The sequence below is a fragment of the Ochotona curzoniae genome, unplaced genomic scaffold (assembly GCF_017591425.1).
Source record: "Ochotona curzoniae isolate NIBS_2020 unplaced genomic scaffold, NIBS_Ocur_1.0 contig_2210, whole genome shotgun sequence".
Lineage (NCBI taxonomy): Eukaryota > Metazoa > Chordata > Mammalia > Lagomorpha > Ochotonidae > Ochotona > Ochotona curzoniae.
In genome coordinates, this window is record NW_024465369.1 from 8,026,011 (window position 1) to 8,046,062 (window position 20,052).

At 34.8% G+C, this 20,052-nt stretch overlaps 1 protein-coding gene across 1 annotated transcript in view; it reads right to left on the minus strand.

The window, feature by feature from the left end:
- LRP1B (LDL receptor related protein 1B) overlaps window positions 1-20,052 on the minus strand; it is a 1,301,643-nt gene that overhangs the window by 687,950 nt on the left and 593,641 nt on the right. The window contains exon 10 of the mRNA XM_040971988.1: window positions 19,746-19,982. Within this exon, the coding sequence (XP_040827922.1) occupies window positions 19,746-19,982 (237 nt within the window). The remainder of the gene's footprint in view (window positions 1-19,745; window positions 19,983-20,052) is intronic.

Here is a 20,052-nt window from a genome sequence, read left to right on the forward strand (position 1 = left end):
TCATTACCATCCAATATGAGTAATTTCACAGGTTAATTGTGCCTACATTTTGAAAAAAAAAGTTTAATTTTGTCTTAATTTTATTGGCACTTAATTTTACTGAGTGCTTTCCTATCCTAGCATAATGGGAAAAGATCGGCTGTTTACTCTTTTCTTTTCCACTTATCATAGTCTGTAGCTGATTGTATCATGTTAGTTGATTTTCAAAAATTGTATCACATCTGAAATTTACTGCAGCATGCAAAATGTCATGTAGTAGAACTCTCTCTCTCTCTCTCTCACACACACACACACACACAAATCTTCCTTCAGATTTATTTTTCCATTTGAAGCATTTAAAATACTGTTTTGATAAAAATTTTATTTCTAGTGTTTGGTAAAGCAGCTCACTCTGTTAATTTCTATATTAACAAAGTGAAGCAAATGGCAACATTTACACTGCAGAGTAAATTACAAATGACAAATGACAAAAGTAAATTAGCCACTGCATGGAAACGTAGCATATTGCATGGACTATGAAAGCTTTTCAACATATGCTAGTTTTAGTACTTTATAAACCTAAAAATGCGTTACATTATTTCTCATTTTTTCTCATTGGTACTACTTAATAAAAACATACCTCAACTTTTCCCTTTGAAAATGTTACCTCCTGAAATATTTCTTTGCAATTTATCAGTGGTTAATTCAAACTAGAGAAAAGTATATGCAGACACATTTATAATAAATTCTTAGAGAATGATTTCTAAGAGGCATAGTTTGGAAGGTTTTTGTCTCCAACTGATTTTGAAAATTAAATTCTTGAACAGAGTAGATAAAGTAGTGATTTGGGTGACAAGTCCCGGTGGCACACTGAATAGGCCCTGCCATTCAGAAGTGATGGAGTAAGTTATTTGCTCTTTCTTTAATTTCCTGGTTTTCCAGATAGTTGTAATGATAGCAACTACATATATATGAAGTTCTTAAAATATTTTCTGACTCAAAAAAAAGTTATAAAAATTTGCCCTCATTACTATTATTATTCCTCTTAATTAGCTAGCCATTTAAGGTATTAAAACAATTAGAGTATTTTTAAATTTTTCATTTATTTTTTCTGTATAAGATAAATGAGACTGAGTAAAATGCTTTCTTCTTGACATTCATTTATAGAAAGACAGAAACAGAAAGAGATAGAGACAAAGTGATCTTCCATCCACTGGTTCACTCCACCATTGTTTCTAACAGCTGGTACCATATAAGGACAAATTCCGGACACAGGAACTTCTTACAAGTTTCACACATGGTTTGTTTGTGTCCAAGTACTTGGTCCATTTTACATTGTCTTCCCAGGAACATTATCAAGGATTTGGAACCAGCGTAGAGTAGCCAGTACTCAAATCATTGAGGCTACCAGGATCATTGGATGTTAGCACCACAGACAGCACCTTAACCAACTGAGTCATAATGCAGGCTCCCTGAATACAAATTTTAAAATAAGGAAAACACATAAAATTATCTGTATAGAAACTTAGAATGCTTTCAGTTCACTGTAATAAGGTAGAGGACCATTTACTCATGCTGAATAAAGCCTAAACAATCAACTAATCCTTTCCACAACACATGTATGTTTATAAGGGAAGTTCCACATTTCTACACCACTCAGTCTCAGTCTGATTTCAGTTATCTGATGATTTAGAGGGAACTCTAAGACATGCAATTAGTCTTGTGTACAATTTCTTTCTCACCAAATGAACTGGGCTCAAATCTACTAGTGCTAAACAATAAAATTTCTATGATTAAAATCTTTTCAGCCACTTGACCAGGGACACACAAAGCTTTATGTCCATGAGAAATCCAGTGTAAGTGAATACAGCTCCAGGAACCACATGACTATTCAAATGAAAGAAATATGTGCTATAAGGAAAAATGCATTACAGCACATTGTTTTTGTATAAATATTTGCATATTTTAAAATTTATATTCAGAACTTCATGATTATGATAACATGGCTAATAGTAAGCAGCAAATAAATGTTTTTAAAATCTGGTCAGTCTTAACTTTCCATTTTTTCTATCAATAGACTACAAATACCCAGTATATTAGTTTTTTCAACTTGTAAGACACAATTTTTTCTTCCTTTCAAATGCTACTCCAGTAATCTGAGAGTAACCAGTATCAATGGAATAATATCTGAAGAACACATTAAACACAAGAACACAGATAACCAAATTCTGCTCAGCAATAAATCACAGGGTTCAGTCAAGCATAAAATTCTTGAGGCAAATAATATTAGTTCCCATCAAAGGCTATCCATCACTAAGGCCATGAAGATCAGTCATAAATAATACAGTGTATATAAATAAAACAATATTATTTAAAGGAGTACAGCATATCAGAAACTTCTTCAAACAAATTTATACCTGCATTAGATTAAATAATCATTTTAAACAGTAATTTTGTATAACCAATGGAAGAAAAGAAATATTTTTGGAGCTAAAATTATGACACAAGTCAGATAATTAGGTAACAAATTACAGAAAAACTTAGGATAAAGTTTATATATGAAGTACAATCTCCTACATTTAAAAATGGGTGCAAGATTAAGAGAAAAAAATTGAGACTTTAGTAGTACTCTTAGATTTGTCATGATGCAGAAGTTGTAGTTACAGTGTGATCAATAAATTTTGATGCTTTACAAAAGAATTTGATTTATATAAACGAATTAATTGAAAAGTATTCTTAAAATTGCCATTGGCAGGGGCTGGTGCAGTGGCATACAAGGTAATCCACTGTCTGTGGTGCCAGTATCCCATATGGGCAATGGTTCATGTCCTGGTGGCTCCACTTTCCATCCAGCTCCCTGCTAATGCCCTGGGAAAGCAGCAGAGGATGGGTCAAGACCTTGGGACCCTGTACCCACCAAGGAGACGTAGGGGAAGCTCCTGGATCCTGTTTTCAGATTTGCTGGCTCTGGCACTTGAAATCAACTGGGGAATGAACATGCAGGTCAGATGATTTCTGTCACTCTTTCTCTCTATCTCTATATAACTCCAGCTCTCAAGTAAAAATAAATGTTTTCAAAACCGACATTACAAAAAATATATATATATATACATATACATATATGTGTATATATTTGCATATATACACAAAATGTATGTGCATATATGTATATTTTGTATGTTTTGTTATATTTATACAAAACATATTTTATACAAAAAATTATATATATATATATAATCTCCATGGATAAAGCACTCAGGACTCAGCAGATGGCGAGGGCCTTTCAATGAAGGCTCCATGGCTGCCTGGGCCAGGGATGATCACAGTGCACACAGGACCAGGCCTTCTGTCCCTTGGACTGTTTCTTCTTTTTAATGTCAAATAACTTTTAGGCTTTGATATAAGCTTATAAAACCAGTTGATTTTCATTTTTCTTTTCATTATTGGACTTTCCTCACTTATTAGATTAGGCACATGAATACAGATACTGTCAATGAGAACAGAAGACGACACTCCTGCACTGTAAGAGGTTTCTAAAGAGCAGGAATGGGCCTTGTTTCCAAGATGTAATCACACACCAGTGAGGAGGAATATCAGGTAAAGCCTTCATCCACCATGCTGGTAATGCATCTTACTACCTGTTCTAGTCTCGGCTGCTCCATTTCTGATCCAGCTCCCTGCTAATGCTCTGGAAAAAAATGTAAGATGGCACAGTGGAACATTGGGATAAAGATCTTGGCTCTTGGCTTGGGGTTGGTCCAGCCACAACCTATGAGGCCATCTGGACAATGAGTAACAGACTGGAAGATCTTCTATAAAAGAGAATGTTGAGGTTAGCAAAAAAAAAAAAAAAGATTGTAATGGGCAGTAAGCAGCCTGCATCTGCTTCACAGTTGCTTCCTTTCTAAGTATTCTTGAAATTGTACTTCAACATCACAAGGTTGCCACTGAGTCCACTTGAAGACATGCTGAAGTGTGAGTGATCTATGGAGCTTTGTCTCCAAGAGACGATCCTGACAAGACACAACTAAGTAGTCTTAATGCAGACCAGGCAACAAATTGGGGTATTAATGTGACCATAAGTGACAATTTATTTCTAGAGTCCAGGCTTCTTTCTCACTTCAAACTTCTCTATTGATTTATACTGCTGTGCTTTCAAGCATATGTTTCATTAGCTGAGTTTGATGATCAATTATATATCATACATTAATTCATGTAGGTCATGAAACATGGATCTCTGGTTAACCATAGTCTAAGTTGTCATGTGGGTCTTTTTGGATAAAACTAATATTGAAATCAGTAGACTTTGAGCAAAGCAGTTTATTCTTGATAGTATAGGATGGCATGATACAGTCATTTTGAAGGCCGTAAGATAACCGAGTGCGATTTTCTGAGCAAGAGGGATCTGTGTCTCCATGCAGGCTTTGGAATTGAGTTGAAGTAACAATATTTAACAATGTTCCAGTTGGCCTGCCTCCCACTCTCTCTCCCTCTCTCTCTCCTCTCTGTATGTACATAGATTATATATAGCTATATATATATACACGAATGTATATATATATATATAAAATATGTATGTGTGTATATATATATATATTATACACACACACACATATATCAGTTCTATTTCTCCGAAGAACTGTGGCTAATGCATCATCATATCTTTGATGTGGAAATGATTGTACTGATGATCAGGGAAGAAGGATACTCTGATATATTCCTTTCAGATAAACCATTGTAAAGTATATATTATGGGCAGAAAAGCATCTTCCAATTTTAAAATGTCCTAGAGATGTGCTCAGTTTGAAAAATCCCAGCAAATTTTTTTGTATAATAAGAGTTTTCATTGTGAATGGGGAGAGAAATGTATTTCCATTAATATTCTTTTACTACTAAATTTTGCCTATTTACCAAGAGAGAATAAAGCTAAAATTGCTTCAACTTCTTGAATGCAAAATGTCACAGTTATTCATCCATATTCCTTTTAGTACTAGGAAGTAGGTTATAATTTATAAAAATAGAAATCTACTTTATCAATAACAAATTATTCCATCTCTTTCATATTAGATGAAAAAAGCAACTCCGTTAGTAGTCACTTGAGAATTTAATTTCACAGAAAGTGACTTTTTTATTAACTCTATTTTCTAATGTGTATCATGTTTTTGCACTTGGTCAATTAAACATTCAAACAGTTGCATCATTGCAATTGACAAATTTCACTGAACTTTTAAAAGAAAACAGCACGTACAAGAGACATTCACATTTACTGAAAGACACTATTAATTCCAAGCTGAACATAAAAGCCAGAGCCTGTGAGTGCCCATTATAAATAATTATCATGGAAATAAACAAATGTATCATCTCATGTAACCATCTTTGTGGAACTTACCTACAAGTCTCAATTTAGAAAAACAACATTTCAAAATCTGATAAAGTCCACAGACAAAATATATGCATGGCTTACAAATCAATTTAGCAAAGAAAGTATTTAACAGTATTAGTAATTCATCTAACAAATATTTCCTACATATCTGAGAACATATAGTGCTCAATATTCTTGATAGACAAATAGCCTTGACAAATGCTGTCATCTGTCTGAGGCAAACAAAGTAATATATGTAGGCAGCTGCCTGCTTACACATCCTGTTTAGTAATAAAACAGCTGAAGAACAATGTAGTCAACTTCTACCTTCTACAAAAAATTAAAGACCCAAACACTAAGATGACTTACTAGGATTCGTGTTTAAACACTGGTCATTGTTACATCGGAAAATTTGACTTGTGTTTCAGTATACCTATCCTGATGTATTTTCGACTTTGTGGAAATATGAAGAGATAAATGGAAAGAAAGAGTCAAAGAATGTCAATATAAACAATATTTGGGACAGAAAAAATATAGGTATGTATATATGTATATACTTCACCACCCTAATGACAACTAATTTGTTACTTTATGTCTGAAAATCTCAGTTGAAATGTGCATTTTGATGACAATTTTGGTAATTTTCAATTGCTTAGGAATATTAAAGGTAAACAAAATTATTTAATGATTCAAGGGAAAAGATTTTTGGTAGTCAATAATGTTGAAGAATTTAAAAAAGATGTTCAGTACTCATTGTTCTTCCTTTTATTTCCATCAGAGAAACAAAATGTATGAGAACACACAACACTGTTTCCTAGTAATGTGTAAGTTTAGAATTAATCTGCTCTGTGATTTGGAGAGACGACATGCTAGCTTTCTGTATATAAATGAGAATTAAATGTAACTTCAATTTAAAATAGAACATTTTCAATATTAGGATTATTTCCTCTTCTTTCCAATCACAAAGGAAGTTGTGCTTTCAAAATATTTTCCTACCATTTCCAGAAACTACCTTTTTTTTTATTTTTTTCGCCGTGGCTCCTCGGGACTTAGAACTCTGCCTATTTGGAGCATTATCTTAATATATGTAGGTTGCATAAATGAATATATAAGTGAATGACTCATCATCACAAATGACATATGATTTTACAAATGACTTCTCACCAAGTTCTTTGGACGTTCTATGATCTAAACAGCTGTGCTCCACAGTGTTTTAAGCTGATGGATGTAGTTCACTAAAAAGAAACATGAGCTTTTGTTGTCAAAAGTTACCTGTTTACTTAGCAGGTGACTTTCACCTTAGTCTTTGTAACAATTTTAAAATAACACTTTACCTTCTTGGGTATTGTGAAAGCGGAATGAAGCAACATGTGTGAGCCTTTTACCAGGAATCTGATTTAATACATGTTAGCAAGAGTAACTCATTTTTCTCCACCCATACCCAAATTTTATTTCCACATTACTCTCCTTGGCCTGTTTTTGAGTTTTCCTACCACATTGCATTTTATGAATCCTTCTTTACCTGTAAGAATAACAAAGTATTGTGCTGCTATGCAATTGTTTTCTTAAACTCCCCCCAAATTATTTTGTCATTCTAAACTCCCTTGTTGCTGTATCTGCATTTAATTACTGGCATCACTTATCAACTTGTGAAGCTTACACAAGTCTGGGCATGCCATCTTATGCATTTGCCTCCTTGGAACAGAGGATAAAACAGAAGAGGAATTGATATGTGTGATTGCTAGTAGAGGCAAGCATTAAAGGCTTACTAAATGCTTATAATTTTTTTAAATTCCATAAACAAATGCAAGCACTGTAACTTTCCTTATTCTTATAGGAAAGAATAAGCAGGTATTTTGATGGTGCTCCCCATGGGACTAGCCTGTCAGTCCAGAACCAGTGAACCTTTGAATACTGATTATTTCAGTATGATTATCATTGCAATGACAAATAACAAGAATACAAATTAACTCTTTAGTTTAAATCTGAGATCCTTAAAATATTCATTTCTTTGGAATCATAAAAACAATATCCATAATTCATATTTTCATTCAACGTATTCTAACTAGCACCTACAAATCAAATGAGGGCTGAGAGCAAAATCACCCATGAGAGCATTTCCAGATTTGCACATACAGGCATGCCACTTAATGAGACTAAAGCTATACCATACCCCACTGTGTGAAATATGTCAGAGCTACCCTCAGGAGCATCACATGTAAAATACGGTGACATTTTTCACTAAAATGAACACTATGCATAAAGAAAATATCGCTATTTGGAAAGTGCTGTGCAGTATGAAAGTCAACAAAAATAGAATATTTTGTACTGTAATGTTGAATATATTAGAATTTGGAATGATAATCTAATAAGTGAATAACAGCTAATAAAGAATAATTCATGTTCTATTACTATAGGATACCATCCTTAACTCAAAGTGTGAGAATGGTACCTGAAACTTGGATATTGTTCTGAAAGAATTCAACATCAGCATTACAGCAAATGATCTATTATTTCAAGGAGATTCTCAAAAATCATTTCATTAGAAACAAATTAGTCTTCCCATACTTTAAAACAAGTTGTTTTTTTGTATATACTTCTCTCTAGATCATAGATTTTCTTAAGTGTCTGCAATATTTTAATTTATTGTGATGTTATGTGCATTGCAGTGCTCAGAATTTCTGGAACATGCTGAATCCCTACTACGAAGGCTACTTTTACACAAGTTTAAAATGTCAAATGAATCTGAAAATCACTATTTCTCAACATAAATTTTCTAGAACTTATTTAAGAAATGATGGATGAATATATTAAACCATCACATGATTATCACAATATAAATTAGGATATAAGCATATTAGCTACAATTCTGTTGCTAACTAGTCATTAGACTAGGTGTAAATCATATATTCTATATATTCCTATGATTTTTGTTATACAGCATTGCTATACCTAAGCCATTTTTGTATGAACTACCTAATATGTACTATGTAGTGTCATGCAGATAAGACACTGTCAATTTTCAGAACATAAAAGCATTAATTATACCCATCAATCCAGTACTTACCGAGTTCTGAGTACTGCTAAAGTTTTCCCAGTTAATTATGTAGTAGAATTCCAATTCACATATTTGGGCTTCCACCCTTGCCTATTTGACTTTTGAGGTATTTTATAGGTGTTTTATATATACTTTTAAGAAAATTTCATTTTCTAAATTTCTATAACCAACTAAGCCCTAATCATCCTCAGTCTATACTAGTTGATAAACAGTGTGACTACAAAGGTTTTATGTAGTACTAGAAAGAGAAATGCATGTGTGTATGCTGAGATCGGACATAGAAGTTCAAACTGCAGCATCATGTGTAATCATTAGGGCTGTCAGAAAACTCCCCTTAACTCCTAGAAGACCTAGATCCATAACCAAGGAAAGCACATTATCTCTGACACTCAAGGTTAGCTTGAGCATTCATTAGCTAGTAGGAAATGTAAGGTACACACTAGAAGCCAAGTGAATGACACCATTGCTACATAGAACTAGCTATCAAAACATAAGACAGATAGGCATAAATACTATTTAATCATAAAATGGATAAAATAATTGCAATGCCTTTGAGAAACTATGCTTAATAGCACAGGTACACGTGAAATTAAGGAAATAAATATGATATACATATAAGGGAATGAAAATTTTAGCAAATTATAAAATTAAATAACATAAGTTTGTTACTGCAGATTATTTTATTTTTCTGAATAATCTTTGAACTTCAAAAATAATTTTGTTGGGGCCAGTAGAGTAAGCTATGCCTCCACCTGTTACACTGGCATCCTATACATGCCCCAATTTGCCCCGGCTGCTCCTTCTAATTGAGCTCTCTGCTTAAACTCTGGAAATTCAGCAGAAGATAGCCCAAGTTCTTGAACCCCTGTTGCCATGTGGAGGACCAGAAAACACTCCCAGGAAGATTGGCTCAACAACAGTTGTTGGGACATTTGGGGAGTGAACTAGCAGATGAGAGATTTCTCTTCCTTTGTCTTTCCTTCTCTCTGTAACTCTGCCTTTCTAATAAAAATGGAATATAAAACATAAATTATATTATTTATTTATTTGTAAGATAGAGAGATACAGACAAAGCCGGATAGTCGCATAGAGAGGTCTCCACTACTGGTGGGGGCCAGAAACTCAGTCTCGGTTTCCCACATAGCTGCACGGGCCCAAGGAAATAAGCCATCTCATGACCCCACAGAATGAGCAGAAAGAGGGAATCAGGAGTTAGAGGAGGGGAATCCAATTCAAGTACTGGGAAATTAGATGTAAGATCTTATCCAGCACCTTAACCTCAAGGATAAACTTACACTGCCTGCCCCTGAAGTTTTCAATTAAATATTTTACCAAAAAATGAATTGAAAGTATTCATTGCTGTACAAAATCTTATACTTCACATTTGTCACTATGAACTTTACAATCCTCAAAGTAGTTAGTGACCAAATATTACATACCAAATATTATATACACCAAAGTCATTAAGTAAACAGAGGCTATAAAAAAGTCCTAAAGTTATTTTCAAAATGAAAAATTACCACTAAAAGTAGATAAATGTTCATGAAGATTTAAAAGGTGGAAAGAAGTACCATTATTACGGAATACATACTTTAAAAATCCATGTATTATATAAAACAAACTTAACTATGTGAAGGATGCATGACAGTAGATTAAAGTTATATCCATCAAAAGTGAAACTTTGACTCTTTCGTTAAAAGACACTACCCATATTTGAAGTAGGACTTAAATTAGTATTATTAAAAATAAAAATGGTTTCACTAGGTGCATAAAAGTTTGTTTAGATCCATTCTCTGGATGATGTTTTGTCAATATACAAGTAATTCAACTTTTAGATCATTCTTTAGGAAATATGAATGACACATTTCAAAAGACAGTTAGCTGGCTCTCCACAGAAAGTCACTACTTATATTAATCCTTCTCAATGCTAAACATACTCACATGTATAAATTCAACTTGCAAAAATCATTTGAACTAATTTGTCAATTTTGTTTTGCTACTAAGTTTTTTATGAGTGATACATCATGCTTTTTCTTTAAAATGTTATTATAGTTATTTGACAGACAATGTCTAATTTGATGTGGAGTTAAAGAAAGAGAAGGGAGGAGGTGAGAGAGAGAGAGATTGAGAGAGATTGATTCTTGATACTAGTGCAGTCCCTAAATGGCCATCATCATCCGGCCTGGGCCTGTGAACTCATCTGGCAATCCTACCCAAGTTGCAGGCAACCAAATGTTTGTGTCATCATGGGCTGTTTACCCAAGAGCAGTAGCAAGCAGCTGGAAAAAAGTGGAGCAGCTGGGTTTTGAATCAGTGATCTGATGTAAGATGTCTTCTTGCAGGTAATGGCTTAACTCCATGTACCATGCATTTTAACTGCTCATTAGTGCCCTTCATAGCATAAATTTATCAGTTCTCTTTTGATGGACATTTTTGCTGTTTCCAACTTCTTTATCATTGCAAATAATTGTTGTTTTCCATTTCTACATACTTGCATCAAATGAACAATAGTAAAATTATTGAAAATTGTGTACAATGTCAATGTTGATAAATATTATTAATCAAAGTTGCAAACCAATGTGATAACTTCTATTCTTATCAACTTTTTATTTTGTTATGCTGTTACTGATACTATACGTTATCAATATTTTAATCTGGTAAACTCATTTTAATATGTTGATATACATTTTCACAACTAGTATGATACTGAATGCCTCTGTCTATATCTAAACAGGAAATTTTTATTTCTAAATATATTTCATGCTCTCTTTAAACAGTCTTTTGCATTAGCGAATTATAAGCATCCAGAGTTCATCTTCGCTGAAAGATGCAGAAAGTCACCAAATAATGTTAGAACAGTAAAACAAATTCCAATAGTCTGTGTGATCACAACTTTTCTTGAAAACCTGAGATCCCAAGACAACAAGAAGATATGAACCACAACGTCTGACGGGCCTCCAAGGAAAAACAGGACACATGACTTGCAGAGGCCATAAGACAAGAAAAAGAAATCAAAGGCATACGTATAGGAAACGAAGAAGTCAAGCTTTCACTATATGCAGATGACATAATCCTATACATAGAAAAACAAGGAGACTCAATACAGAAACTGCTAGAACTTATACGAGAGTTTGGCAGAGTGGCGGGGTACAAAATTAACGAACGAAAATCAACAGCCATAGTGTACGCAAATAACACCAAGATGGAAGAAGATCTAACCAACAGGATACCATTCAAAATAGCAGAGAGAAGTATGAAGTATCTGGGAATAAATCTAACCAAAAGTGTAGGAGACCTATTCGAAGAAAACTACAAACTATTTAAAAAGGAAATTGAACAAAACCTCAAAAGATGGAATAACATCCCGTGCTCCTGGATAGGCAAAATCAATATCATTAAAATGTCTATACTACCACAAGCAATATACATTTTCAATGCAATTCCAATCAAATTGCCCAAAACATTCTTCACGGAACTGGATACAATGATTCAAAAGTTCATCTGGAAACACAAAAAACCACGAATAGCTAGACCCATCCTGAAAAATAAGAAGTTAGCAGGGGGAATCACAATCCCCGACCTCTGGACATACTATAGAGCAGTGGTTATCAAAACAGCCTGGTACTGGCACAAAGACAGAAAGGAAGATCAATGGAATAGAATAGAAGCACCAAAAGGGAACCCACACAAATACAGCCAATTAATCTTTGACAAAAAGACCAATGACAACTCAAGCAAGTGGGAAGGCCTCTTCAGTAAATGTTGTTGGGACAACTGGCTGATAGCCTGTAGAAACAAAAAGATAGACCCACATCTATCACCATACACCAAGCTCCAATCTACATGGATAAAAGACCTAAACCTACATCCAGAAACCTTCAAACTCTTGCAGGAAAATGTAGGAAATACCCTGCAAGACCTAGGAGTAGGTTCCGACTTTCTAAGAAGGACACCAAAAGCAATAGCAGTTGAGAACAGAATAAACAAATGGGACCTCATCAAACTAAGAAGCTTCTGTACAGCAAGGGAAACAATCAACAAAGTAAAAAAGCAACCCACAGAGTGGGAGAAGATCTTTGCACACGATATAGGCGATAGGGGGCTAATTTCCAGGATATACAAAGAACTGCAAAACAACCAAAAGACCAAAACGAACAAGCCATTCAAGAAATGGGCACGGGAAATGGGCAAACATTTCACAAAGGAACAAGTCCAAATGGCAAACAAACATATGAAAAAATGTTCCAGCTCCCTAGCAATAAGGGAAATCCAAATTAAAACATCGATGAGGTACCACCTAACACCAGCAAGATTGGCCCACATAAACAAGAACACCAACGACGCTTGCTGGCGAGGATGCGGGAAAAGGGAACCCTACTCCACTGCTGGTGGAGCTGCAAATTGGTACAGCCTCTATGGAAATCAGTCTGGAGAACACTCAAACAACTCAAAATCTGCATACCATATGACCCAGCAATAGCACTCCTAGGAATATATCCAAAACACCTGTTTTACGACAAACCAACATGCATCCCTATGTTCATTGCAGCACAATCAGTAATTGCAAAAACATGGAAGCAACCAAAATGCCCATCAGCAGAAGATTGGATAAGAAAGCTTTGGTTCATCTACTCCATGGAATACTACTCAGCTATTAAAAAAAAACAAAATGCAGTTCTTTGTGGCTAAATGGGCACAACTGGAAACTATAATGCTAAGGGAAATGAGTGAATCCCAAAAGATTAGATACCACATGTTTGCCTTGATTTAACCTGTAATTTTTGTTTGGTTGTTTGTTATTTTTTGAACCTGTCATTGATACTGTCTCAACCCAGATGTTTCGAAGAATGGAACTTGCATTATTTTTAACATATTGTTTACCCAATACTATGTCAATTAATTCCATAATGTTGTATATTGATACTGAGGCCTTGTTGGGGCTTTTAACTGACCGGATCTTTACTCTGTTAGACCTATCTTCAGACCATAGAAGGTCTCCCCAAGAGGCCACTGAACTTATCTGGACAATAAGACGCTGAACTTTATGCTAGGCATGTGTTTGCAAGCAATGAATCTCAACTGAACTTGAACTATGGTTATGCAACAAGGTGGAGGAATCCACCATGGGGGGAGGGGTATGGGAGGGGTGGGGGGAATCCCCAGCGCCTATAAAACTGTACTACACAATACAATGTAAGCAACAATAAAAAGAAAAAAAAAAAAGAAAAACAGGACACATGAAAAGCTTTTCTCCAACAGAGCCTACCAGGGGAGGTCACTAACATAAAAACAGATTTTCTTAAAGTTAACATGGAAAAGAATTCTTAAAACTGAGTATGTGGGAAGATTTGGTACAAAGACTGCTTTTCCTGAGTTCATAGGAGGAAAACCGAAGGAAGAAAATGAAGCCTGAGAGACCCCTAAGTAGCTCATTGACATGGCAGCTCAAATGCCCAGAATCATCTCAGACAAAGAAAATTCCTAAGCTACTGGGGAATATGAAGAAGTCTTCTTACTCCCAGAAGCAACACAAAGATTCACTTCCTATTAGGGAGACACAAAAAGTAACAGCATCTGAGGCTAGAAAACGGGTTTAAAATGTATCTCCAAGTGTAGAGGATATTATCAACTTAGTTACTCATGGGGGAGCAAAGGTGGAAGCAAAACCTTGGGAAACTCCCTTGGTCTTATCACATGTTTTTACTCATGACAAACAATACTAGTCTGTGGCTTAGAGGCAGATAAAAGCTCTATTACCATGGCTCCCATAAGCATACCAACGCTAAAGGTAGAGTAGGAACAAAAGCCGACTGACCCAAGAACAGAGGCACAACAGCTCCTTGGACTTGGAATCTTGGACTGAAAAACTCACAAAACACAGGCGTTTGCTACCCTTGGATTAGGCTAGTAGATGACCCGCTGTCCAACACTTCCACATGTATCAGATACACTTTAGTGGCCAGACACAAATAATCACTATCAAACCTAAGCACACAGCACTTAATATGGAGACAGGAACATCAGAACAGAGATGATTTCTGATATCCACCATGAGTCTCCAATTTAATAACATCTCAGCAGCCTATCAATGAGGTAGGTACAGGATTATACAGAAAGACCCATCAAGGGGCAGCTGCAAAAAGGCTACTGAAGGCTCAGGCAGGTGCAGCAAACTGTGGTTCACTGACGGTAGCTATCACAAAGGACAAAATCCAAAACAAGTTCAATTACACGGTTGCTCAAACATTCCACACTCAGAATTAAGCTTTATTTCCAGGCACACATATTATTTATAAGTATCCTCTGAGGCAGGCAAAAGACTGTATGCTGAGTTCCATATGGAGAAGCCATAAAACTTTACCAGGATTCATTACATACATTGAATCTTAGTGCAAACTTTACCTGATTTCTAAATTCAAATAATGACATACCACATTCAACATGATAAGAGACAGCTGAAATGGTAAGCATGTCACTAGAGAAGGGAAACATACTTTCATTTTTGCATTTTATCTGTTTCTGCTCTGCACTCATCTCTTAAACTGAGCCAAGAAGTTAGAATAAAACCAGCAGCACTCCATCCATCCCCAACAACAACTTCATATTTCTGAACCTTTTGGCAAAAGAGAAACTTCAGAGTCTTTTATCCCAGACACTATTTTCAAGAATGTGAACAACAAAAATATTTTTGCAATATAAAGACTATGTGTCACTCAAAAGGTTCATCTGAAGCAATGCTCGAATAAGCTTACTTTCTCAGGAAAAAATGTAATTCTCTCTTTAAAAAAAATAATCCTTGGCTCTAACAACCCATTGCACAAACAGATGGAATAGCTGCGTTGCCATGTAGGGCTTGGGATTTCAAGGCAAACTCATAGTTAAGCCATTGCTATTGTCTTTTTTTCTCATAAGTACCATGGTTTCTGTACCATGAAAATGTTAGCAGGTTAACACTGTAGTTGGTAAGCATAATAAAACATAAATGCTCATCAAGAAAATAGAATGTTGGACTGTCTGACATTCTCTGTACCCGCAATGTCAGGACACACTTAAATAACAGACTGATGGGCTGATGGCTACTTATGTAGGAATGTACTATTGTAGTAATATGGGACAATCAGTTGAGGGGTGTTAATTTGGGGAGAGGGTAGAGCAATCCCCAACCCTATGGAGTTGTAACATAAAATTCAAAATTAAAAAAAAAAAACCTGTAAGAGCTTTTACAGTTCTTGCCAACCTATACCATACAAGAAGTGACTTTGATAAAGTACTTGTATTTCTCAGTCTCATCTTCTAATCAATAAAATGGAGCTAATAATACTGACCTTGGGCTAATTTTGATTGGATTAAATGGGAGCATGCACTTCAGATGAGTGATTCTGGTGCATAGTAAGTAGTCATCAATTGTAATTCATCATCATTGTCAATGACTGCACATTCAGAAACTATATTGTTTTAGACTCATAATTAAGACACATCTGGAGGAAAAATTTTTTGTCAAAGTCGTATTTAACTATAATAAAGATCAATGTTTGCATTCTCGGGCACATACATGATTCAAATTTTTCAAAAGTCATCATTGTGAAGAACTATAATTGTATAAACTTTCTTTGGTGATACTTCAAATGTAGCATGTCTTGAGGAAGAACTGGATCTTTGGGAAATCATTTGCAAAAAAGGGCAAATGTTTTCATTCTCTTCTGCTAGGAGATCTCTATGTCTAACGTTAGGAAAGTTGATGAAGATAGCTATGAACCCTCAGCTGTGACCCTGGCATCGATGTGGGTGTCATTTTCACATCATGGCTATGCCACTTCTAATCTAGCTCCCTTTTTATATACATGGGAATACAGCCAAGGATGTTCCAAGTGCTCAGATCCCTGCCACCCACTTGGGAGACTTGAACGGAGTTTTTAGCTTTTTGTATCAGTATGATCCATCCCTAAACTTTGTGGCCATTAACCAGTACATGTTAACCTCTTTTCCTGTAGATTCTATTTCATTAAACCTCTCTGCAATTCTGTATCAAATAAACACATATTTAAGAAAAAACAGAATGAAAGTGAGTCTTGGACAAGATATCCAAGGAAATAAAATACATTCAGTCCTATAAAGAGCATCCATCTTGTTCTCTTAAAGAAAGTAACCATTAAAACACAATAACTGATTTCTCTGAACATTTACTCTATTTTTGCCAGCAATTACTATTCTTTTTACCCTGTATACACCTTATATATTCATTATTGTACTTATTTACTATGCACTTTTTCTATATATTTTGTGCAACATTCCCATCACCCATAACAGTACATGACCCAAGGAAGGCAGTTATTTAATATTTAGTGGTGGATGAATAAATATATAATATTAATTAAAAAGAAGAATATAAATTGTGGTGAATGCTGGCAAAAATTCTGACAGGGTAAAAATATTAATAAACTGGTATTTTCTTCCTTGTAGAAGCATTTAGATATTTATGTTTTTCATTTTAGAGACATTTGTGGTAAGTGTTGAGGAGATATTAAAAGGACAACTCTTAGGTTTTCAGAAAATGAATATTGTGAGAAATTGCACATGGGCTATATATATTTCTATTTATATATATACACATACACACACATGCAAAAACACGTATTGTTTTCAATTCCATTTTCTGTGAATGTTTTAATGTTTGTTCACAGCCTCAAAGAAACAATTTTATTTTTCACTTAACTAACTGTTGTTTTAGCCCGGGTGATTCCCCAAGCAGTCTGTGTGGTACACTACCATTAAAAGAGACTCAACAAAGTTGGGACCAAAAAAAAAAAGGAAGAAAGAAAACGTAGAGGAATGATTTTGGAGATGACACTGCTCTTTGTATTCTCATTGTGGAAAAGTTCTGAGTTTCCCCAGAAGACACTCGGACTCTTCGCGTTCTCTCTACAAATAAGGAAGTGTTTATGGTCTTGCATTTCAAAGCACACACATTCATTCTGAACTTGCCATCTCTAGTAAGCTTAAAAAATCATTTCCCATATTTAGCCACACTGTTCGCACTGGATACTATGCCCTCTAGCTAAATAAGTGAATACACACACACAAACACACACACACAACAAAAAGAAAAACACTTCATTTTTCTAATTCCAACATGACAAACTGTCATTTACCAAATTTAAATCTCAAGCAATATGCTAATTTGTGTTGAATGTTATTATTCTATGCAGAAGATACACTTTTAAAAAGGCATTAAGGTGCTTCACTACAGAAATATATTATTAAATACAGACTGATCATAAATTTGTGCAAGGTGTCCTAAAACCATCATACTGCCGAAGCTGTGCTACACAGATATGCCTGGCAGTCAGATGACAGTAGAGTTGTTCTCTGCTGCTATGGTATAATTCAAAGACGACTAAATGTCACTTGTAAGATACTGTTGTTAAATCCAAGAATATTAGCTGAAACATTCAGACATTTCTCAGAAGCTGAGACTTTTCGAAAGCAAGCCAAGAATCCTCAATATCACCCTTTAGTGCCTCTTGAAAGTGTCTGGGTCAAAAATGAGAACAAGCCATATGTATCCACTTAGAAGTGCAAACCCATTGTCATTCCAGAATTTTGTCAAGGCTTTATTATCATCCATATAATTACAGAGAAAAGTATGCAGACAGCCTAGCCTCTCTCACATCTAATTTAAAGCAACATATCTTTAATTAGACACCCTTTAGGAATATTAAAATCACGGTAGATTTGTGTTTCCCTAATCAGTTAAAACTTCAAATGAGACAGAAAATATGGTGGTTTTTTTTTATATATCTTTTTTTTTGACATTTGCACACTTCAGTTGTCATTCATATAGAGTATACTTTCTAATCATTAGAGGTTTGACTTAAAGTAGAGCTGAGTGGAATGAATAAGCTTTTCATGCTCCACTCATCAGTCTTAACAGGAAAGTCACCATTCATGATCAACTTTATTGTAAAAAGAGTCTGGCCCATGTCTCTGCTTTCATTCTCTCCATCTCTCTAATTTATGCTTCACCGTACCATCACAAAGATCTTCCAAAAACATGACTTGAATTACATTATGCTCTGGCTAAAAAGCAATTCTCTTTCTTTTACCACTGTGGAATATTATCCAGATTCCTGTAATGCACATTAAAGGCCATTTATTCTATCATCTCTCACTTTCCATCTCTGCAATGTCACTATCATCTCCAAACTAAACCTCAAGTAAAAGTCTCCAACCATCCACATGGAATTTCTGGTTGCTAAAACGTCTTCTCTCTTATATTTTTCCCTATAATATATAATATTATTTCTGCCTATATTCTTGGGAAACACTTCAATAACAGTATAATGGACTTGTGACTGTTCATGAAAGCCATCCGTTGTAAAACTAGAGGGGAAATCAACGGCATGGTGGGGAGGGACCTTGGAGAAGGACACATGCAACACTAGAGCCTTTGGAAGTATAACATAAAATATGTTAAAGCTAAGAAAACATTATTTCATGCACATTTTGTTCTTTAAGTTTACCCATGTAAAAATATCCCTTCCTTCTTATGAATTTGCATCACATGAGCTTTCTGTATCAATCATTTCACCCATTGGACCACTTTGAAAGTGTAATTAAATACTTCAATGGTTTCATACTTTTGTGCACCATACTACTTCTCAAGTTGAGTAACAATGACAGTCAGGGATCAGGTTTGGTTGATTATTTAACATCTCTTCTATCTTTTGTTCACCTGGAGATTGTTCAATACAATGACTTATTTTAATAAATTATATGCATATATACCTTCACGTAAATTGCTTATGTTGCTATGAATTTAGATATACATAATTGGAATTTCTTTGGACATACTGAAAATTTAAGTGCCACTATAGAAAACTCTGTTTCAGTGAATGTAAAGTAAAAAATAATGTGAAAGAATTTATCAAGACAATGTGGACATATATTTTTAATCTACTTTGAGCGACATGACTAATATTCTAAAAAGAACTGCAAAAGTTTTCAAAATGTCCTATTAAATCATATATTCTAACACTCAGTACTGTAAACACATCATCATAAATCTTTGTCTCTCAGCAGGAAGATAATAGTTTAATTTATTTTCTGTAATACAGAAAATGTCCTGGACAACTGCAAATTCAATTTCTCAATGAGGGTTTTAACAGACTAGCATTTGAAAATCGTGAAGCAATAATGTTTGTAATTAAGTAAAATTAACACATATTTTTAAATCAATAAGAGAAAGCTGAAGTATTGCTAACACTCCTCTGATACATATTGGATTTTTCCTTTTAATGTGCTTTTTACCTGGGAAGCTCGATAATAATGTCACACAGTGTCACCTACCATCTTTCAGAATGGTTTCTCGCTCGGTGCCATCTATCTTCTGTCGGCCAATTAGGAAACTGGTGGTGTCAGCAAAGTAGATATAATTGGTTTCTGCATGAAAATCTAAAGCACGAGGGTTTACCAGATTTTCTATGGGGATCATGTATTCATCAGCTATCTTGGTATTCAAATCCATTCCTCTAACAATTCCTGGGCGTCCTTTGCCATAAAAGAGAAACAACTCATTCTTCGGTCCTGCAGAAGAAAGATTACAAACATAAACAACTGATGCTGCCTAATCTTCTTTACACTGCATAATGCCACT